The sequence below is a fragment of the Lutra lutra genome, chromosome 13 (genome assembly GCF_902655055.1).
Source record: "Lutra lutra chromosome 13, mLutLut1.2, whole genome shotgun sequence".
NCBI lineage: Eukaryota > Metazoa > Chordata > Mammalia > Carnivora > Mustelidae > Lutra > Lutra lutra.
The window spans coordinates 78,376,506-78,400,195 of NC_062290.1; the positions used below are offsets into that span (position 1 = coordinate 78,376,506).

At 47.2% G+C, this 23,690-nt stretch overlaps 1 protein-coding gene across 7 annotated transcripts in view; it reads right to left on the reverse strand.

The window, feature by feature from the left end:
- The window catches only part of ASTN2 (astrotactin 2), a 1,447,326-nt gene that overhangs the window by 330,150 nt on the left and 1,093,486 nt on the right, over nucleotides 1–23,690 (reverse strand). For all 7 annotated transcript variants that reach the window (XM_047699298.1, XM_047699297.1, XM_047699295.1 and 4 more), the window contains one exon: nucleotides 20,780–20,930. In XM_047699298.1, coding sequence (XP_047555254.1) covers nucleotides 20,780–20,920 — 141 coding nt within the window. In that variant the 5' untranslated portion in view covers nucleotides 20,921–20,930. The remainder of the gene's footprint in view (nucleotides 1–20,779; nucleotides 20,931–23,690) is intronic.

Sequence of the window (23,690 nt, forward strand, 5' to 3'; positions counted from 1 at the left end):
GATCCCACAACTGTGAATGGAGTCTGCCACGTCCTCCCTGTGGGCCCTTGCTTCTCTGAGCCTCAGTTGCCACGTCTCTACACTGGAGAGAGTCACTCCTACCTCCCTGGGCTTATGAGAGAACCAAACCAGAGCACACAGCCGACAGATGTCTGACACAAAAAATGGTAACTGCTGTTTGGATTTCTTGTTACTTTGCCCCAAAATAGGGAATGCATTCAGGAAACAATGGAAGAGGGCTGCAGACATGCAGAATATTGCCACAGGCAGTTCTTGCTCTATTTTCAGCAACGCTAAGGCAGGACAGGCATCATCATGCCCCTTTTGCTGATGAGGAAACTAAAGCCCAGAGAGGCCAAGTGACTTGCCTGAGGTCACACAGCAAGTGAGAGGAAGCCTTTGGTGGAAGGTCCCCTGATGGCAAAAAAAAAGGGGTTCTTTCTCCCTGATCCCCATGAAGGTGGCCTCTCCATGATGTCACAAGCAGTTCAGACTGGCTAGGGCTACATAAGAATTCTGAAACCTTTGCAGGAAGGCCATGGTGTGGATTATGCGGGAACATAGGGGCTGTTGGCAGCAGCGTCTTGATGTACAGATCAGATACAGCATCCCAGGAAGAAGAAAACAGAGGAAAGGAAACAGTGATGCACCATGTGCTAGATATTTTCTCCTATGCCTCTCCTCAAATTCTCCCAGCAAAACTCAGGGACACCTCTAAGATACCCTTGTTTCACAGGCGAGGTTATGGAGGATCACGGGAGCAAAGCAGGGCTGCAGAGTCCTTCATTAGGGACCATCCCTTTGATCGGAGGCTGAGTGGGCCTGAGTGCCCTCGTCCCAGGAGGCCTCTGGAGTACAGCCTGGAAAGGGAATGTGTGGGGAAGACCCTGCCGTTGCCCATCCCCCGCACCTCCCCCTCTCAGCCTCAATCTGTCAACAAGGCCAGCTAGCCTGCCTATTACTGGAGACATTGATTTGGACAACCAAGCCAGTCGAGAGCCCATAATTACAGGGAGTTTTAATCAACTCATGCCAATTCAGCTGTCGCTCAATCCAATGCCGACATGGAGGAAGGGGGTGGGCATGCAAAAAAAGATTACAGGGATCAATAGCGGGTAAATTAGGACTGCAGCTGCAGGGGCTCTGGGAGGCCTCAGACCTCAGAGTGGAGAAGGAGTCCCCAGGATTGCTCCGAGGCTCACTGGCCAAACCACGACGCTATTTCATGTGTCCCTCCACCTGGATGTGGAAGCTACGGAGGCAAACAGCCAATGGCCCCTGCCAGGTCTGACCTCAGTACCTTTGTCCATGCCTTGCCCCCAAGGGAGGCCTACCCTCCTCTTCCTAAAAAATCCTATATATCTTCTAAGTGACAGCTTAAACAGTCTCCCCTCTCAGATCCCCTCCCAACTCCAGAAGCAGAAGGATGCTGAAGAGACACGGAGAGAGAGAGAGACAGAAAGAAAAGTCTAATCCAGATGCTGCTAATTATTCTTGGCTGTATAACTTTGGGCAAGTCACCATAGGTTTCTGATCTTTGGTTCCCCATTTTAAAATGGACCTGATAGTAACTACCTGCTCCTGGGTTTGCTGGGAACCCTCAGGGCCATGATGGACAAAGAACCATCTTGTATGAAAGTTGCTACGTCCTTCTGATGCCCAGAGTCAGCCGGCGCTATTTTTCCTTCTCTCCTATGTTAAGTATTGTTCCAACACGAACACCACTCTAGCAGGTCCATGGCTTCTGGTTCACAGTCTATCTCCCCAGGCGTCTGTGGGCTATTTGAGGAGAGAGAGTAGAAGACACACAGCTTCCTCTTTCCAGCACCATCCCAGGGCCCAGCACAGGGGATGGAGATGCTGGCATGGCCTTTGGCATTGGGCCAGTCCTGGCTAGACTCCCACCTTGCTCTGCCGCTCACCAGCCTCGTAATACTAGCCAGTCACTTCATTAACCCTTTGAGACTCAAGCCTCTCATTGTAAACTGAGACTAAGGACATACACCTCAGTAGAACTGCCATGGGGGTGGGAAAGCGTTAGACTATCAAATATCCCTAGTGCAGTGCCTGGGCATGATAAAACATCAAGTGTTACAAAAGTTGTCACTGTGATCATCATCACTTTAATATCTGATACCCAGAAAATATTTTTGGAATGCCATAAGATGTCTGGTCACGGTGCTTAGTTGTGTCTTGAGTTCCCGTGAAACAGTGACAGGCCTCTCTCCCCACGGGCCCCGTCATCTGTGCCGTGTTCAACACACACTTCCCGGAGACATGAGAAAGGAAACTCGCGCACTCTGAGCACCTACTGTAAGCCAGACACCCCACTGGGTGTTCTCCTCAGTCTGCTTTGCTCGAGGCCCACGATTCTACGAGCTCACTGTTACCAGCCCCACATTGCAAAAGAGGGAACAGACTTTGCAAAGTCCAGAAGGGCTTTTCCTCTGTCACTCAGCTTTCTAGGAGTAGAGCAGCGGGGCAGACATGGGTGTGTCCGGCTTAAAACCCAGGCTCTCAGCACCACACAGCTCCTCTCTGATGGAGACACAAAGGAGTACAAGGGGTGGTGGTCCCTGACCTCTAGGAGAATCTAGACCGACTGGAGGCACTGGGTAAGCCCCCAGAGGCAGGTAAGTCACGGGTCAAGATGGCTTATGCTCCGGACTAGTAGTAGGCTCAAGAATGTCGGCAGTGTTGAAAGGCGTGGCTGGCTTCGCTGGCACACACGTCGATCACGGCTAACTGTCTGAAGTTATGGCCACCAGCCTTTCCCATTAGAGGAGCACAGGTAGTTAGGAGCCTCTGTTTGGGGCATTTCTATTCCCTTCTCTTGCCTCAGCCTTCCTCTCTGTTACATGAGCAAGGTGGCAGCTGGTTTCCAAGGGCCTTACAGCTCGGGCATCCTACAATTCTCTGCCGGAGGCTCACAGAAATTTCAAGGGAGGTCAGGTGCTGGATTCGGGTAGCCAGAGGCACCTGAGCTGGGAACCATGGAGAAGGACAGCTCTTGTGGGAGAGGCTTAAGGCTATTGTTTGCAGCTCACCCCTTCAGCCTCCTCCCTCCTTCTGGCTGGAGTCACGAAGCCTTCCACCTCTCTCTCTGGAGCTCCCCAGAACACCGCACGGAGTAGAGATTCAGTTCAGCATGTGCCTATTCAAAGCCTATTGTCCTCCAGGCCACTGAGTCCACAAAGGGTTAGCCAACCCTAGTCTAACATAGGGCGAAGAATAAGTAATAATATTCTTACAGGACTTGGAGTTTTTTTTTTAAATGGTAGAAATAAGCACGGGGAGCTGAGGGAAGGGAAAACAGCAAACACCTTCCCAAGAAAATCCTGCAGGAGTCCTGCTGAACGTCTCTTTGGTAACTGTCTAGGGATTATAATAAATAGCCTTTGTTAGTTCATTAATAATAATAACAGCTAACAATAGCGTTTACTATGTGCCAGGCACTATTCTAAATGTGTTTAGAGCATTAACTCATAATGGGGCACCTGGGTGGCTCAGTGGGTTAATCCTCTGCCTTCAGTTCAGGTCATGATCCCAGGGTCCTGGGATAGGGCCCCAAATTGGGCTCTCTGCTCAGCGGGGAGCCTGCTTCTCCCCGGACCCCGGCTGCCTCTCTGCCTGCTTGGGATCTCTCTCTTTCTGTCAAATAAATAAATAAAATCTAAAAAAAAAAAAAAAATTAGAACAGGAACTCATAACATTGGTGCGCCTGGGTGGCTCAGTCAGTTAAACATCCAATTCTTGATTTCCGCTCAGGTCAGGATCTCAGGGTCCTGGGATCGAGTCCCATGTTGGGCCCCATGCTCAATGGGGACTCTGCTTGAAGTTCTCTCTCCCCCTCCCTCTCTGCCCCTCTCCTTTGCTCACGTTTTCTCTCTCTCTCTCAAATAAACAAATCTTAAGAAAAAACAAAACAAAAGAGAAAATTAACTCATACTGTTAACTACAGCCTGATGGCATAGGCGTTACTGTTCTCATTTTTCAGAGGAGGAAACTGAGGCACGGCAGCTTTGGTAACTTGTCCCAAGGCTGCAGGGTAAGTACGTGGCAGAGCCAGGATATCAGGTCATGGTCTGCTGCCTTTCCTGTGTGTGTCAAGGTTTCTAAAGGCCTTCCCCGTGCGTTCTATTGTTCCAGCCTTTTGTGACTGCCAGACAGACTCAGCTTGCCCTTGGAAGAAGAGGACCCCAAGGCTCAGAGAAGAGGGGCCTTCCCAAGGTCATGCAGTGAGCAGCTTAGGCTAGAACTGAGGTTCAGCTCAGGCCCGCCCCATTCCTAAGCTGTGCCTTCTGGGCTAAAGACAGTCCCCAGTGAAGGAGTCCTCTGCTGCGGAGACCAGATTCGTACCACCTTTCTGTAGGTCAGGCACTTAGTGGTGCTAGGGTGCTGGGAGGGAAGGGGTCATGGGTGGCACAGTGCCCCGGTGCCAGGCATATCCTTCCCTCTGCCCAGCTACTCAGAAAAGGGTATACTATTATTTTCACCACCCGCCAGTGGGCAGCTGAGGCTTGGGACAGGACTTGCTTCAAGTCACCATTACAGATAAACTTAGATTTTAGTGTTAAGAAGCCTCACGTCCTTTTCTCTCTGGAGTGGCACAGAGCCATGAGACCCTGGACAAGGTACACATGCTACCGACTGATGTGCAAGATGGCACTGGCCAAGAAATGGCTTTCTGACATTATCTGAGCACTTCCTGTAGAGCCAGGTACCATTCTAGGAGCTGAATGCCCAAACACCACGGCCTTTCCTCAAAGGAACCCGAGGTGGTGGATATTATTACTATGCTCACTTACCAGATGGGGAATCTGAGGCACAGCAAGGTTCGCTAACCTACCCAATGTCACACAGCCAGTCAATGGCAGACCCAGGAAAGCTGAAACCAGAGTCGGTTTCCTTAACTCTTTGGTGATGCCCCCTCCTTACAATCATGTAAAGTAGGTACTATTATCGCACCCATTTTTTGGATACTAAGGGACTCAGATACAAAATGGTTTAAAGCAACCTATCTCAGTATTAACCAGTAAGTGGCAGAGCCAGGATTTGAACCCACGTACCCTGATCCCCAAATGCTCCTTGTCACCCACTGCTGTGCCTAGCGGTGAGCCACTGGTTTCAGAGGTCAGAGCCAGGCTTTTATCAGGACAGGCGGAAAGCATGGTCTTTCTGATCCCTGCTAGTCTCGCTGGCTCCTTCCCTTCCCCATTCTTTGTAACTAAAATCTCTATTTGCAGCTTGTGGCTGTGTCCTCACACCGCACCTTCTCATCGATCGCCGGGGCTCTGCGTGAGAAATGATTTTATAAGCTCGTTGGCTTTGAAAAGCACGGAGCAGCAGCCATTGAACATATGCTTCTGTGGGTATATATTTATTCAGCGTATGTTGAGTGTAATTTTGGGCGGTTTGCATATTTTAATTTTTTTTTTTTTTTTTTTTTTTTTTTTTTTTTTTTTTTTGCAGAGAGCAATTTAAGAGAAAGAAGGAAAAAAAAAATCTACCCCTGAATGGAGACAGATGCCATAGACACTGGACCCTGAGGTTTTCTGAGTGCAGTGTTTTGGGAACGGAGGTGGGTGAGAGGAAACGCACGAGCTGCGGACTAAGGACCACCTTTGAGACTCACAGCCCTGCCAGCCACCACCAGCGCTAACCATCCAGCCCCCGGGGAATAGTGCTTTATCTTCCTTCCCCCCCCCCAAGGCTTCCTCAGCATCTTGTCCTACTCTCTCCTAGCTGCTCTGTCCTACGTACTAAGTATCAGCCAGACTCTGGGCTGAGTGCACACCCCTCACCTCGCTCTCCAGGCAACCCCATGTTGAGGTGCTGTTGTGTGTACAAGAAGGTCCGCCCAGTGTCATCAACTAGCTCAGAGTGGGTCTGACCCCACACCGGGGCTCTCAACCTTTCCATCAAGGTTACTGGAACCCTTGCAATTGGGGTTCTGATCCCAAGGCTGCCAATCCCAATGTGAGTGGTACTAGGCACGTCACTCCCCTCCTTGGGTTGGCTTCTACATGTGCAGAATGGGGATGGCGATACCATTTGCCTGGTGTGCTGGGTGGATCCCAAGATCCGAAGTTACACTTCACTGTAGCTCAAGAGACATTGGTTCCCTTTCTCTCTCTACCCCCACCCCTTGCCTAAAAGGTTTTTCTCTTACCCAGGATGAACTCAGGATGTAACATTTAAAAATATGCTTTAGAAAAAGCCTGCAAGGTTTGGACCAGCTGGGGGGAAAAAAAATTATGCTCCTGTAGGTGCCAAAATCTCAAAGGACAGGAAGAGGCAACCCAGCCCAGGCCTGAGTCTACACCAGAGAGAATCATTCGGAAGGGAGAGTTTACTCCGTATATGTGCTGAAAAGAGGCATCCACATGTGATTCTGGGTGGTGGGACCCAAAGTGTCAATTTCTGTCTGGGTAAATAGACCAAGCTCTTTGTCACTGATGACACCATTCACTCCTGTAACTTTGGGGTCTAACAGAGGGTCCAACCACATTAGGAATTCTCGTGTAGTGTTGTGAATACAGCTTAGATATGAATGAAGCTGTGGACCAGCTGATAACTGGTTTTTGTTTCAACTAAAAGAGAAGATGGGTTTTTAGCTAGCTTAATGAAATGTGCTGAATGTCAGAGAATATGCCACTAAAAAGCAAAAATAAAATAAAATTGTTGTTCTATGTACATATACATGGAGAAACTATATAGAACAGATAAGGGGCATGATTATCATAAAAGCCAAGGTTGTGGCTACTTCTGGAAAGGGAGAAAGTGCTAAAATGGGAAATAGAGTCACAGTGGGTGTATTAAGAAAAGGCTTCTGGAATGCAGGCAATATTCTAATTCTTGACCTGGGTGATGATTGGATAGGCATCCCATATTTATTACTGTTGAAACTGCTTGTGATGTTTTTACACATTTTTCTACATGTTTTTGATACTCCACAATAAAACTGGTAAATATATATCACACAGGAAAACTACTAAAAGGAAATACCAATACTTTAAAATGGTGGTTATTGGAGATGGCATGACTCTGGGTGATATTTTCCTTTCTTCCTCCTTCTCTGTATTCTAAACCTGCTTATGTGTATATATAATAACTTTATAATTAAAAAAGGAAAAGTCAGTTTTCAGTTGAAATGCTTCATTATCTAAACAAGGCAACAACAAAATCATGGGGGTTGGTTACAATGCTTCTGCCTGAAATCCCACCATCTGGAGAACTCCGTCTTCTCCCCAAGGTTTACTGTGTATGAAAGAAGAACTCTCAGGGGACACAGGGCTGGGGGGAGCACAAGCCCCATTGCCTGCCATAGAAGCTCATCTTCAGGGTCTTCCCTCTCGAGACCCAAGTAGAGCTTTGACTTGTGGGGTGTTGCAGGGGAAGAAGGAGCCCAGATAAAATCAAGTTCAACACTTGTCGTTTTTAGAAGGCTTAAGGGGTTTAAGTAAGAATACACAGTGAGCAGAGCCAGGTTGAAGAACAGGGTCATTTTATTACCTAGGTCTGTATCATCCCCATGACAGTGGGCTTCTAGAATTACCTTTCCCCATGTGGATGGTAAGAAAAATTCTTGAAGATCAATGAAAGCCAGAAAAAGATCCTGTGAGTGATATTGTGATTTGTAATAAGACATACAGATATTTTATCTTTATTCTTACTTCTAAACAGAGTTTCTAAAACCCTTGGAATTTCCTTAAGTGATAAGAGCTAATAAGGTTTCTTGATATTTATAAGAAACTCCTTTCAATCATACCTGAGTTTATGTTAATGAGGTGATTTTTAGAAAAAACTTAAGGTTGGGGTGCTCATTGCCAGGAGAACCAACCATGTGATTAGAGGGTTGGAACCTTTGGGATCCAGTAAGAAGATAGTGGATGGAGGCGCACCATCTGTCAATGGCCAATGATTTAATCAATTATGCTTATGTAAATAAAGCCTCCATAAAAACCCAAAGGGATAGAGTTGGGAGAACTTCCCAGGTAGTGAACACATAGAGGTTCAAGAATATCAGGCTTCTTTCCCTTTACCTTATCCTATGTACCCCTTCACCTGGTTGTTCATCTCTATCCTTTACAATAAAATGGTAAACAAAAGGCAATGTTTCTCTCAACTCTGTGAGCCACTCTAGCAAATGCACAGAATCCAAAGAGAGGGTCATGGAAACCTCCAAACTATACCTGGTCAGTCAAGAAGTACAGGTGACAAGCTGTGATTGGCCTCTGAAGTTGGAGGGGCAGTCTTGTAGGACTGACCCTTTGACTTATGGGATCTGATGCTATCTCTAGGTATGCTGTGTACAAGTTCAGCTGGATTGTCCCCAGAGTTACTGCCCACTGAGAACTGGAGAACTATCAGGTGGTGTCAAAAAGCAAGCACCCATTGGACCCTGTTTCCTAGCTCACCAAGCTCCTCTCTACCTATAGGAACTGGCCCTGGAAAGGAAGGTTCCAGAACTGGGTCCAGCTCATGCGCGTCTATACCCACTGGGCTTGGCCTATACCCTAAGGTATGGGGCTCATTCCCAGTTTATGGACAATGCAACAGAGACTCAGGCACATTTAGCTGTTACCCACAGTCACACAGCTTCCCGGCGACAGGGACGGGATGTGAACCCAACTCTGTCTCACGGCCAAGTCTGCTCTTTGCACTGGAAGAATTCTGATGAACCAGCCCACTGTCCTAGGGATGTGTATAATGCTATTCAGATGCTATCTTCTCAGTAGAAGAAATGGACTAGTGAGGGATTTAGGAACCCTTCTTACTGTTTGCTACCCCAAGGCTAAAAGGTCTCAAGATTGAGGCTGATGTCCTGGGTTCCAAGCTGACTGTTTCCCATCCCTGGATGACCTCTACAGCCTCCATGGTGGTGAAGACAGGCAGGGCTCTACAAGGCAGGGCTCAGGGAGAAGCTGGAGAACCCAGGGAAAAGGCTAACTTTTCAGATTAATAATAATGATGCTGATGACATAATTTCTTGTCCACTTACCCCAAGACCTATGATAAAAATAAAAGAAGTCTGTGGAAATCTGTGGAAGACAGATTTGTAGCCTGGGGTTTAGGACACTTAGGTTAAGTCAAGCATAGTTCCTGTGCTTTTTTTTTTTTTTTTTAAAGATTTTATTTATTTATTTGACAGAGAGAGATCACAAGTAGACGGAGAGGCAGGCAGAGAGAGAGAGAGAGGGAAGCAGGCTTCTCGCTGAGCAGAGAGCCCGATGTGGGACTCGATCCCAAGACCCTGAGATCATGACCTGAGCCGAAGGCAGCGGCTCAACCCACTGAGCCACCCAGGCGCCCCCAGTTCCTGTGCTTTTTGGCTTCAATTTATTCATCTCATCTTTGACAGAAGGAAGGAGGTTTACATACGGTTAAGATCAAGTTAAAAAGCCAGTTGTCTTGAAAAAAGGGAAAAGTTTGTATAATGACACACAGTTCTGACACAGAAAGTTGCCTCAAGGAAACACAACTACTGTATGCTTTTTATGCTTCTATTTTTAAACTTACGGATATAAATTCTTATTTAGATTTGCATATGCATGGAGGAAAATCTATAGAAAGATATATAGAGAGGGACCAAAGTGAATGGGAAAGAGGACAGTGGTTTGTGTTTTTTCTTTATATATTTCAGCAGAGTATTCATTTGTTTTATTTTAGTTTACAAAGAGCCTGAGCTATTTAGAACAAACAAAAATTAAAAGAAGATTGAAGACCGATGGGGAGAAGACCTTATAAATTGAGACAGTTCTACCACCACAATGAAGATGAACAGAACTGTTCCAGGTTTTCATTTCAGAGCTAAGACAAACGTGTTTAATTGTCAGCATTCCAACAGCCAGGGAGTGGTTCTTCACAGGTGCGGAGCACAGCCACTGGGACCTTTGTGGTCACAGTCCCGCACCCGCTGGTGTCCTCAAGGAGACACCAGTCCCGCCCGCTCGCTTCCTTCTACCTGCCCACTCCTCTGTGTTTGTGCTCTCTCCCACATGCATCGAGCACACATTGTGCTCAAGGCCCGGAGGCTTCATTTTTACTGGCTCACTCCCCTCCTCAATTGGACACTTTCAGCCCAACACCCTAGCCTGCCCTTGAACTACATGAACTGCATCGTGAAAGAAAGCCAGTACCCCTGAATCAGGGGTAGTCCTGAAAACCAGAGATGGTCCTGCCCCTCTTTATTTATTTATTTATTTATTTTAAAATTTTATTTATTTATTTAGAGATCACAAGTAGGCAGAGAGGCAGGCAGAGAGAGATGGAGGAGGAAGCAGGCTCTCCACCGAGCAGAGAGCCCGACGCGGGGCTCGATCCCAGGACCCTGAGATCACGACCTGAGCCAAAGACAGAGGCTTTAACCCACTGAGCCACACAGGCTCCCCCCTCTTTATTTTTTATTTTATTATTTATTTATGTATTTATTTATTTATTAAAGATTTTATTTATTTATTTGACAGAGAGAGAGATCACAAGTAGGCAGAGAGAGAGAGGGGAAGCAGGCTCCCTGCTGAGCAGAGAGCCTGATGCGGGGCTCGATCCCAGGACCCTGAGATCATGACCCGAACCGAAGGCAGCGGCTTAATCCACTGAGCCACCCAGGCGCACCACCCCCCGTTTATTTTAACCCATCCCACGCCTTTGCCCAAATCGTGGAATTTGAAAACTGTCCTCACAGACTTCTGGGAATCGATGCGGAAGAAGTAACTCGGAACACAAAGCAGCCTTCTGCCACAAGATGCTCGGAGCAACACTGTTTATAATGGATTAAAGCTGAAAGCACTCAAAATGCCCACCAATCAGATGAAGTCAGCGATAGAACATTCTTTCTGTGAAATACTAGGCAACCAGGGCAAAGAATGAAGACGGGGCTGTAAGGGCAGAGGGTCCTGGCACCAGGATGCTTCGCTTCAACTCCCCGTTCTAGAACTAAGGAGCTGTGTGACCCTGAGTGAGGTGCCCAGGTTCACTCTGCCTCAGTTCTCCCATCTGTAAGAAAAGGGTAATAATGAGACCCACATCAGAGACTCCGGAACAGAGCGACCACCCGGCCATCTCAGCTCTCATCATCCTCGTCATCCCCGCAGGAAATATCCAGTAATAGTAGCAGCAACTGTGCTCTGCGCCTACTTAGGGCCAGGCGCCGGCCCACTGTGAACGTATTATTCCAGTTAGTGCCCAGAGCAGCTGTGGCAGGTATGATAAGCCACATTTTACTCAACAGAAGCTTGAGACTCAGAGGTTGAATTGTCCCCAGGTCACAGGGCTAATGAGAGACAGAGCGGATTCAGGGCCCGGGTTTGTCTGAAGCCGGAAACTGTGCTCTTCAACACTTTACTGACCCCTTGAAGGTAGGGGTCATGGTGGGAGTAAACTCTCTCACGAGGACACCGTTGGGAAGGGAAGCAAAAGCACAGAGAACTGTTCCCCCTGTATATTTGCTTTCCCACCAAATGATGAGTTAAGCCTCACCCTTCAACCCAAGCTGCCCTTCCTGACCCTCAGATGCTTTCAGCACTAGAAATCTGCCCTCAGAGCACATATATCCTGAGGTCAGGATTTCGGACATTGAAAGGAAGCTCAGCATTTCATTGGCCCCTCCCCAAGCAGGCGGGTCTGAAGCTCCCTTTCAGGCTCTGGCAGAGTCTCTCCAAATGGTTGCCGCCTTCCCTGAAGAGATTTGCTCCCCTCCTGCAGCTAACAAGTGGCCAAACCAGGGCTGCAGCTCCCATTCTACTGCCCCCCCCCGCCCCCCCTACCTCTGGGGCTCCTCTCCTCTCCCCCACCCCAGCCATTCTTCCAGGAATCAAAGGGTAAAACCCATCCCTTTAGAAGGGCAAAGGCTGCTCCCTGACTTTAACAGATAACGACTTCCACACAATAAAATCAGCTTACCAGAAATACCATCAGACCCAGCAAATCTGGGTCCCAAAGAAATAAAATGAGGGGGGAAAAGTAGAGAAGGCTTCAAATGTCACCGGAAGAATAAAATATTTAATATCATAAAAAGGTGCAGAAGCTTTATGAGAAAGCCACACATTATAATCTAGGAAACCCCAAGTCCCATGCCCACCCCCTCAGAAGGGAGGAGGGGCCGTTGGGAGTTCACATAGGAAAGAGGCAAAGGCACAGCTCCCAGCTGAGGGACCCAGGGAGGGGCAACTCCCTTCCTTTTCACACCCTAAAGTTTGATCCTTCTGAGCAGGCTCTGAGTCAACAGGCACAGTTCCATTCTCCTTCTTTTCTGACTATCCTACCCCCTCCGCCAGTACTCATTCTTTTTTATCTTCCTACAGCTCTCTTGGATACAGAGGAAGAAGAAGAAATCTTGGACATTGAAAAAAGGATAGGGAGAAGGAAGTGTCCCCTTCCTCAATGCTCCCTGACATCGAGGACTTTTGCTTTTGGGAATGATCCTCAGTTTCCAGAAGTTGCCATCTGAGGAGGTAAGGGAACAGGCTTTGGAGTTAGATACACCTGGGTTTGAATTTCTGCTCTGCCTTTATCTCGCTTGTTGGACTTGGGCAAGTTTCTCATGCTTTCTAAATCTGTTCCCTCGTTGGGGCGCCTGGGTGGCTCCATCGGTTAAGTGTCTGCCTTCAGCTCGGGTCATGATCTCTGGGTCCTGGATCTCCCTGCTCTGCAGAGAGCCTGCTTCTCCTTCTCCCTCTGCTGCTGGCCCTGCTTGTGGCTCTCTCTCTGTCAAATAAATAAAATCTTTAAAACTAAATTAAAAATAAATAAATCAGTTTCTTCGTGGACAAAGCAGAAATAACAACAGGGCTCACCTCATAAGCTTGCTGTAAGGATCCAATGGGATGATGCATTTCAAATATTTATCTCGGGGACTGGCATGAAATCAGCTCTCAAAAACTCTTGATATGTATCCCTGTCAGTAATATTACTGATATTACTGATAGCACTAATTCATTTATCAATAGCATCAACCAAGTCATGCTTTCAATGATAAACTATCAGGACCACTATTACTGATGAAGGGGCATATAGAGAATTCTGAGTCAGAGGGTACTTTGATGGGGACACGGTATAGGAGATAATCTACCCTTGAAAAAGACTGAGTTCCCATAAAGATATGTTGCCCCCTGACTTTGCATACTTGTAAAAATTTTTAAGAGAAAAAAGGTGGCAAGCATCATTCCTCCTAGTCTGGACATCAAACCTCCTAGTTTGGGGAGGAAAACCACTCTCCAGGGGCCAGACCCCTCCGTGGCTCAGCCTTTCTCGACGCTGTCCAGGAGGGAAGAATGCCAAGCACATGGGCTCGGGCTTCCCCTGGTCAGCAGAGCCTGGGCTGGGCTCCAAAGTGATTTCTCACTCAGCTGATTCTCCCTCCATGCCTTCCCCACCCTTCTTGAGTTTCCTTTCTTTTAATCACAGTCCAACTGAGTCATTAAAGGGGGGAGAAAGATGAGAAATGGAGAGAAGCAGCCTCTCTCTCCCTGTATGATTCTAGTTTTTGCCTCCTTCTGAGTGGTGCCAAGAAGGTGCCTGGCCTATAATAAGTGGTCATTCCTATCTAATTCATCTTGACCTGAAAAAAAGCAGTATTTTTTGGTTGCCACTCAGCATCTTGTGACCATTAGGGGTCCAGCAGCTCTTTCTAATATCTGGGAGACCAGATGGCTTTTTAGGTCAAAATGGAAAAAGCATGAGAGGGAGAAGGAGAATATGGCTGGGTGATTTCTAGGGGGTGAGGCAGAGTGGGATGGGTCTGGAATTTAAAGGGAGGACTGGGGACTGACAGTGGACACACATCCTAAAAGACGCCACCCCTCGCTAGGATCTCACCAGTGAGCAAATCCCCGCACCTCCCTCAGTCCTAACTTTCTATGAAGGCCCCAGATGGTGTGGCACCTGCCCTCCTCCCCACCCTCCTTTCTCTGTGCTTCTCCACATATCCCCCCCTCCCCGTTCCTCCCAGGCCATTCGGTTTTTCTCAAGTGTCAAGTGAAGATAATCCTACAACCTAGCTCACAGGGCAGCTGAGAGAATTACATTGTTTAAAACCAGCTCAGCACGCAGAATCACGTCCTCACACGGGTCACCGTGCGGGCCCCCCTTCTTATGGTACGAGGCTTTGTCTTTCATCAAAAAGATACAGCAATGCCCATCTAGGGGAAGACTTAGTGGCACTGACTGCCAGGAACATGCGTGCACTGGGGTGCGGTGTTCGTGAGTATCCCCCTCTCCCACCCCGGCCCCCTTCCCTCTGCTCTCACACCTACCTTGTGAAATATTCTCATGCGGGGATGGAGGGACTTGTCCAAGGTCACACGGCAGTCCTACTAAATAAAGCTCCTCTCATCTTCTGAGCTACCTTATAAAACACAGTGGGGCTCTTGTTCTGGCACCCCCTATGTCATTCATGGCATTGGACAGAGGACAGCTGCTAATGAAATCTCTGGACCACGGCAATAGCAAAGCCAATGCTCTAAGGCCAGTACCTCAGCAGGTACAAGGGGGAGGAGGGAGTCTTAGGATCAAACCTTGATTCTGTCACTGCTTCCCTCCATGCACTTGACCCATTTCTGCATCTTCTGAGGCCTTTGCTTTTCTGTCTGTATAATGGGAGAGGTGCTGGCCTGATTAGATCTCTAGGGTGCCTTCCTGCTCCAAGAGCCCCAGCCTGGGTGTCCCTGCTGTAGGTCAAGGATAGATTAAAGAGGGCCACGCCTTCTCTGCTAGTTTTCTCATACACAGTTGAAGTCCAGGTCCCTCTCCTTGAATCCATACTGACTTTAAGGACCTGCCTGACAAGTAGAAAGGGGTAGAAATGATACCCTGGGACTTCTGGGGCTAGGTGCTATGGATGTTAGCAGCTTCTGCCTGTGCTCTTGCAATACTTGATCCTGGGATGCTCCCTTTGCAAACCTAGCCTCTGTGGCCTGAAAAGTCCAGCCAAATGGAGAGGCCATGGGCAGGCACTCTAGTTGAGAGCCCCTGCTAAGCTGCGGTGCAGCACGGCCAAGGGTCAACTCCCAGCCATTCCAGCCCCTTCTGGGTAAGTGAAGGGACCCTCTTGAAAGACACCTTCTAGCTCCAGATGGCCCACCTGTCGTGAATCAGAGACAAGTCACCCAGCGGAATGAATCCTTCCCATGTTCCCGACGCACGAAATGTGAGCAAAACATTGGAAAAAGGAAGGTGAGCTGTGAATTGTTTTTTCAAAAGGGACTGAGAACAGATTTTGATCACCTGATTGTCCGAGATTGACTCCATCAAAAGGCCACTTCCCAAGCGGGGGTGAGGGGTGGGGGGGCACGGGGGAACACAAAGGAACAGCATGAGCTGAATGTTTCAGGGGGCAGCAGCGACACAGAGATGGAGAAAGTATCCTCCACACAATATGATGATGAAATACCTATAGTTTTCTTTGGTTTTGTCCTCTATCTTGATTAAAATTTTGCCATGTTTATTTATACTGCTACACAAAATAAATGGAAACAGAGCTTACTTTTCAAACCGTGCCTTGCTGACATCGTTATGCTTGCCAGATTTATACCATTTCTAATAGATAACAATCTTTCCTGTTTAGCACACTGAAGGGGAGCACAAGGCTTCCTCCCCCTTCTGATGCTTCAATCACTGTGACTTCCTCCATCCCTGGCCAGGAGGGGAGGGTCTCCCTGGAAATAACTGAAAATCTAAATAACAAGGTAATTCTTTATATGGTATCTCTTGGATCACCCTCCCTTCCCCTCTTACTGTTCACCCTGCATTAATTTCCTATTGCTGCTGTAACAGATGACCACGGACTTGGTGGTTGAAAACAACACACATTTATTAGCTTACGGTTCTATAGGTTAGAAGTCTAGCAAAATTATCACTTGGCTAAAATCAAGGTATTGGCAGGGTTTCATTACTTTCTGGAGGCTTTAGGGGTGAATCCATTTGCTTGCCCTCCAAGTGTTACAGAATTTCCTTAGCTTGTAACCCCCCTCCTCCCTCTTCAATGGTAGCAATGTTGTAAGGCTCTGAATTCCTCTGCTGTCTCCTTCTTCCACATTAAAGGGCTCTGTGATTACACTGGGCTCACACTGGTAATTCAGGACAATCTCCGTCTTTAAAAATTGGCTTATTAGCAACCTTAATTCCATATACAAATTTAGTCTCCACCTTTGTCGTGTAAGGTAAAATATTCACATGTCACAGGCATTAGGATGTGGAACTCCAGGGTTCCTGGATGGTTCAGTTGTTAAGTGTCAGCCTTTGACTCAGGTCATGATCCCAGGGTCCTGGGATTGAGGCCCGCATCGGGCTCCCTGCACAGTGAGAAGCCTGCTTCTCCTTCTCCCACTAACCCTGCTTGTGTTCTCTCTCTCATTGTGTCTCTGTCAAATAAATAAATAAAATCTTTAAAAAAAAAAAAAAGGACGTGGAATTCTTTGTGGGAGCTATTATTCTGCCTACGCCATACATCCAGTGGCCATCCCCAATTTGGTCAACTATAAACCTGAGGACCACAGTATCCCGGGGAAAGCTTACCACAGACGACCCAGAAAACCAAGCCAACACCAAGCCAATTTTTTTTTCTTTTAAATTTGGAGGTTCAGAAGTTGAGGTCTAAATTGAAGATAAAATATGATGATAATAATAGTCATGGGAAATCTGTGATGTGTTAGAGAATTGGCTTCTCCACCCCTCACCTCCCATGCCCCAGAGCTAAGGATCAGTTGAGCTTGGGAAGAGAGGAATGGTGGGAATCAAACCAGATGGTCTTGCAAACGCTAGAGAATGTCCTTAAAAGAGATCCTATGCTCTGTTCGCACCAGCCTTGTCCACAGGGTGGCTGAAGAGGATGAGAGGCTAGAGAAAATCAGGTGTGTCAGAGGAATTGGAAAGAAAGAGTGTCTCTGCCTCACTGCTGGACAGCATTTGTCGGATGGCAAGCATCAAGTGCTCTTCCTCAGCATGACAGTAGCCAACCACAAGTGGCTTCCTGGTCTACCCCCCATCAAGAGGTCTTCGGCGAGCTCCCCTCAGATCCCCAGGCCCTCAGTGTGACAGAGAAGAGCTGATGGCCTCAGAGAAGAGTGATGGCCTCAGTAGGGCAGGAAATCTATCTGATAGATAGAGCCAGCTGGCCTCAAATGACCTTATGATGGGAATGGAGAGAGCAAGGCAGCAGAAGCCAGGATACACCACATGCCTATAAATCACCTGGGAACCGAGAGGTCTTGGCACAATGCCATAAAGGAAAGAGAGTGATGGACAAGTGCCAGACAAGACAGCAGGCACTAGAATTCCCAGGCAGTGGCCCGGGGCCAAACCTCCTCCTACCCCTGTGCTTAGATGTACATTGGCCTCCTCTGAACTTAGACATTCAGGAAGAGGTAGGAAGCAGAAAACCTGAGTGGAACTAGAAGTATGTTTCCACTACCAATGGATGGAGCAGGGCAGAAATGAAATTCAGTTATAGAAACATTACAGGAAATTAAATATGCTTGAATCTCTGTGGCCCCGAACATCGTATCCGCTGCATAAAACCATCCGCAATCGTGGTCTCTCCCGCTTGCACATAAGTGGTGTTTCATAAATCCCTAATCATTTGCAATTACGTTCTCTGATTTTCAGAAAACCTATGAGTTCTAGAGCTGCTGCTCCCTTCTGAACGACCAGGAAACAGGCTAATAAAGTCCACGTAGATTCGAAAGCTCACCAATGACCAAGCCAGAGCTTAAGCCCAGTTCACTCAGCCCAGCCTTCGTTCTCAGCTTCTCACCCACTATCTCCTCTCTTCTCTGGGTCACAGGAAAGCCAGCCAAAATGGTTCCGGCAAGAAGAATATTGAAAACATGTCCTTGGACCTCTACCTGGCCACCTTGTGGTGGTTTTGGGAAGTCACTCTGCTTCCCACAGGGGTGAGGGACCTACTGCTGGGTTTGTTGAGACGGTGAGTTATTGGATGCAGACACGCCTTGAGAACTCTAAAGGGCTCCAAAAATAGAAGGTATTATTACGATTTATTTTTCTTTTGCCAGATGGAGTTTCTTAGAAGAGGGGCTGTAAGAAAAAGTTTCCCCTCTGCAGTTATGACAAAGAGTCTACTGAGAAATAAGAGAGATTTTAAAGTTCAGAGTAGAAGTGGGTGTCTCCCCATCCACTCTGAAGGTGCAGAAAAGAGCTTACCTGAGCTCCATGGAGCCCTGAAGTTGCAGTTTTAACATTAGATCCTTAATCTAGAGAGGAAGGTCTCTGACAACTTCATCAGACTGCTGAATTTTCTCTTAACCTCCAGGGAAGGAATGTTCTTTTGCTCTCTCTCTATATTTTGCCAGTTTCCACTGATGAGAGGGAGAAAGAGATACACAGGCCATCTGGGTACGTGCTTGTGCATGCATACCTCTGCATTCTGAGGTTCCCTTCTTCTGGGACAGCTATCTTCGAGGAGAGGGAGTTTAATTAGTTCAGGAAATGGAACTGATGAGAAAAGGAAATAGAGGCAGAAAACTTATGTCTTTCAGAAATGCCAGCTTCATGTTTTGGGGACCACACTGCTGATTTGGGACATCTTTTTGAGTTGTGTGTCCACTGCCTAGCTTGAAGACTTGGGCAGATCCTCCCCTCTCTCACTGGGCCTCACTTTTCTATCATGCAAAATGGAGGGCTAGGTTGCAGTACTCCTAGACAGCTGCTGACAACAACGCCTGTTTTCTGGTCTTACACCCGACTTTTCCTTGAAAGTCTGGGCCTAACCCCAACTCACTACTGTGCATTTACATGCAGGAGCCACCTGGCCCAAGACCCAGGTACGACTGGGTCTCGGACGAGCCCAGTCCTTCCCCCACACTCCCACCACAGTGACTGGCACAGTGATGGGCATGAGGCCCAAGCTGGCCCAATGAGTTGAAATCCTGTGATGTTAGCTGGAGGGACTGGGAAGAAAGATGTTCTCAGTGAGTGGGGAAGCTAGAGTTGTCCATGGTGGACATGAGGAAAGCAGAGAGAGGAGAAGAGGGATCCCAATGACATTGTTTGATCCCCTTAATCCTACTGTCCCTTGACTTCTGTTCGATGGAATACATTTCTTCTTTTTGCCTAAACTAGTCCTGAGTTTCTATCACTTATAATTTTAAGAATTCTAATTAAAACATCTCCACTTGCCCATCTACATTTGAAGATCTGTTGATCTTTGCTACAATACAGTTTAATGGCATTATCTCATTCTCTAGAAGTTTTCTTCTTCGTATTGCTCTCCCAGCCATTGTCTATTTCCCTACCTTTGGAGCAGGTACATTAAGAACTGACTGTGTATTCTATTTCCTGTGGTCTCCCCCAGAGACATAGCCCTGACCCACATCCCTGGCCCCATTCCTCCTTCCATCCCTTCTTTCTTTCTTTCTTTCTTTTTTTAAGATTTTATTTATTCCTTTGACAAACAAGAGATCACAAGTAGGCAGAAAGGCAGGCAGAGAGAGAAGGGGAAGCAAACTCCCCGCTAAGCAGAGAGCACGATGCAGGGCTCAATCCCAGGACCCTGAGATCATGACCCGAGCCAAAGGCAGAGGCTTAACCCTCTGAGCCACCCAGGCACCCCGTCCCTTATTTCTTTCTTATTTACTGAGATCGTTGGAGTGCTGAGTTGAATCCACGGATTCCCTGGGTTCTCCCTCAGTTTACTGGGTGGGATAAACCAGAAAAAAGCCAGTTTGTGCTAGAAATGATATCAGGGGCTATAACAGATGTATGTAGCAGGCATGTGAAAACAGTAACGATCTTTAGAAGAGGATGGTCACTTTTCCAAGATGAGGAGGGAAAAGAAGACAAATCGGGAAAGAGGTCTACTTGTTGGCTACATAGGCTGGTGGGGAGCAACTCACTCTAGGCTAATAGATGGTAGGAACGAGGGCTCTGAGGCATTACATGGGGACATAGTTTCAGAGAACCACATCTAATTCACTCCACTGGCTTTAGTGTAGAAGGAAGTAAAGTGATGGAGAGGTTAGAAAGGGCCAAATCAAGAAGGCACAGAATGCCAGCTGAAGAAGTTCAGCTTGCAGGGTGATATCTACCAAGTGTGCTTCCATGAGCTCTGCCTCCCCAGACATAGAATGCTCACCAAACCATTACAAATTCAGGTTCCTGGGACCTAACCTCCTCTGCACAATCAATATGACTGCGTGGGATCCTAGAACCTACATCTGAAATAAGCATCCTAGGCCATTCCTACACCATAAACCATTCAGTCCAAAAGCCTCTTCTATGGGCAACAAAGATCCTCAAAGAGCCTCTGTGTCCTTATGTCTATCCCCGATTCTGAGCCTTAGACAGATAAGCCTGCCATCCCCCTCCATGCCCTTCCCTTGGCCATCCCCACTTTTTCCCTAATGTAAATTGACCCATTTTTGAAGCCAGTAAAAACCAACTTGCCCAACTTCAACCAACATTAAGGTCTCCACTGAAACCTTCTCTTCTGGACATCTCATTGACATGATCCCACTGGGTTCACAGAGATAAGACATGCCCTACCTCACTCCCAAATGGACAGTCACCCTCTTGAGGCCAGAAGCTCTCAAGGACCTATTGCATATTGGGCACTAAAGTTCTGATGTCTCATTTCATTCTTCCAACAATTCCACAAGATAGGTTTATGTATCTCACTTTACAGATGAAGAAACCAAGGGAACCTAGTGTTCTGAAGGCCACAGAGGCAGTAGCTATGAGTGAGTGCCCCCCCAAAGGGAGGGGACTCTAGCAAGCAGCCTTGGTGTCTGGGCCAGCACCACAGTCATGGGCCAATGGCACTTACCACACATCCTGAGGAGTCCACCTGGCGGTCAGACACACACTTGAAGTTCCGAGTGCAGCCCCCATTGTTCCGAGAGCAGTCACGAACTGGCCCAAAGGAGGACAGCAGGTCGTTGATGGTTTCGAAGTATGTGGACAGCATCGCTTCTTCCCTTAGACACAAAGGGGATGGTTAAACCCCAGAGACATGTGTATCATTAGATTAAAAGAAATTAAACATGCATTCATTATAGTTAAGAGCACCATTTATGATATCTGTAATCAAGAAGATGATACAAATACATATTTAAAAAGAAAATAGTAAGAAAAACATCCACTAGGTATGCTATCATATGACTTGATGTGTGTCTACTTGTGATGATGAGGAATAATGAAATAAAGAGTGCCAAGTTTCCTGTCTACTTGTGATGGAACTTGGCGTTCTTTATTTCATTAACCCTCATAATTTGGGAATGTAGGCTTGAGATTTCCATTTTACTAATAAGTAAACTGTGGCTCGGAAAGGTGAAGGGTCTTGCTAAAGTCCACCAGCTTGTAATGTGGCAGAATTGAAATTGGTGCCAAGCTCCAACTGTGTCCAGAAGAGAAAGCTTCCTGCTATACAACTCTTAACTCACAATTTGTCTGTTTTTACAGATTCTAGACCTCCTCGTAGCAACTCTGCAAAATGGGCACATTCCTATTATCCCAACTTTGAATATATATTGAAACTATTAAAGGTATGGAACTTCCCCAATTTACAAAGCCTATAAACAGCAGAGCCAGGATACAAACACAGGACTGTCTGACTCTAGAATCTTAGAGCTTTATTTTTCATTCTATTGCATAAAAGTGACCCCATCCAGACTGACAGCAACAGTGGTTGGAACAGTCACAGGATTCTAGACAAATGCATCCTTCCTCCAGATGAGACTGTACTAGGTACCATAATCCATGGTTCTGCCAAGGTTTTATGAGATGGGATATACAGACAGGAGTTTCTGGAGCCTGCTTTCTGGCAAAAGGGCCACAAATAAGGACATCCCACCACTGGAGTATCTTTGATACCCACAGTTGTAGGAGATATTAGAGGGACACCACAAGCACTGAGTAGTGACACACAGTCTCCCATGATATAGGACTCATGAGGTCCAGAATTGTGAAAGAAGGGAGATGACTGTTGCAAGAAGAGGCCAGAGAGTACTCTGGTACTCTTGGTATTGCCTTTGGACCATCCTTGGTGTTGCCTCTGGACCATCCTTCATCCTTCTCCCACTGTTTCCCTCCAGAGGCATGGAGTTCGAAGTTTGGGTGTTGTAGCTTATTTTCTACCTCCAGTATAATCCCCTTCTGTATTATCATTCACACTGACTGCGAGTGAACTTCATATATTCCAGCTCTAATTCGATATGCCACTCATCAATCATAGCCCCCCATTACTTACAGAAGAAAATCCAAATTAGTTTCCTTGGCATTTGAGGTCCTTCACAATTTGGTCCCCGCCTGCCTGTCCAGCTTCTTTACCCTGTCCTCATAGCCACAGGTCTCTTCTCATTCCCTAAACACACAATCTTAATTTAGATTCTCTGAGAACAGACTCTGAAACAGAGTTGTACAGAGCAGGTGTTTCAAGGATCCCTCTTATACAGTTGTAGGAAGTAAGCAAGGCAGGGCTGGACAAGGGAGAGACTGAGTCACCATGTGGTTAATGCATTTGGATCTGAAGCTTCAGTTTGTCCTTGTGGAGCTCTAGAGTTGGGTGGCCCTTTAAGGATATCCTGATTAAAGACAAGGGACCCCACCCTCTGTATCACTATATCGGCCGGCTGGTCACTGACCAAGGGCTGTCATCCAGAAGGTGGTGTCCTTGGAAGAGGCCGTTTCCTGTGGCTGAAGGCAATAGCCAGTGAGGGACACATCTATGGGCCAGGAGCCACAATCCAGGGGATGGGCAGGTCAGCCCTGAAGAAGGGATCTGAGTACAGCATGTACCTTCACTTCTCAGAAGCCTTAATCATGCTTTTGGGTCTGGGATGCTCATCTCTAACTTTTCTCCCTAATAAAATCCCAAGAATCCCTCAAAACTACTCAAATTCATCCATCCATCCATTCATTCATATACTGCATTGCTTACTGAATGCTTACCCCGTAGCAGGCACTATTCTAAGTACTGGGGATGCAGAAATGACATAGGACAAAGCCCTGACCTCCAAAGAGCTTGCTATGACCTCCTTTAGGAACCCCTGTCTCCATCCCCCAACTAGAACTAATTTCTTTTCCCTCTGAACACACTGTTTAAATCTATGATCGCACGGATCTTAATCATCAGCTCTATGGTTTCTCAGAAAGACCATCAGCTTTTTGAGCAAATGCTTCAAGAGTTACTCATCCCTCTCTAGCCTCTGGCACAAAGCCTGGCAAAAACCTGTGGTAAGTAAATGTTTTCTAGAAGAAACACAACACCAGAAGGCATGGATGCAGGCAGGCTCCACCTGTCATTGGTCTCACCAAGAGTCTCTCCAACGGGATCTGCCCCTGCCAAGCCTCAGCTCTAGGTTTCTGACCCAAGTCCTTCATGCTCAGGTCTGTAGTAGAAGGACAACAGAGAAGATGACAGGAGAGCTGCCTGGACAGGGAGAGACTGGGACAGGGACAGGCCTGGACTGGCCCTCCCTTTTCAACTTGACACAGAATGAGGTCAGGGTGGCAGGTGGATGGGGGAAGAGAACTAACAGTTCCTGAACAGAGGCTCTTGGGAAGCTTGTTGCCTTTTTTTTTTTTTTTTAAGGTTTATTTATTTATTTATTTGACAGACAGAGATAACAAGTAGTCAGAGAGGCAGGCAGAGAGAGAGGAAGGGAAGCAGGCTCCCTGCTGAGCAGAGAGCCTGATGCGGGGCTTGATCCCAGGACCCTGCAATCATGACCTGGGCT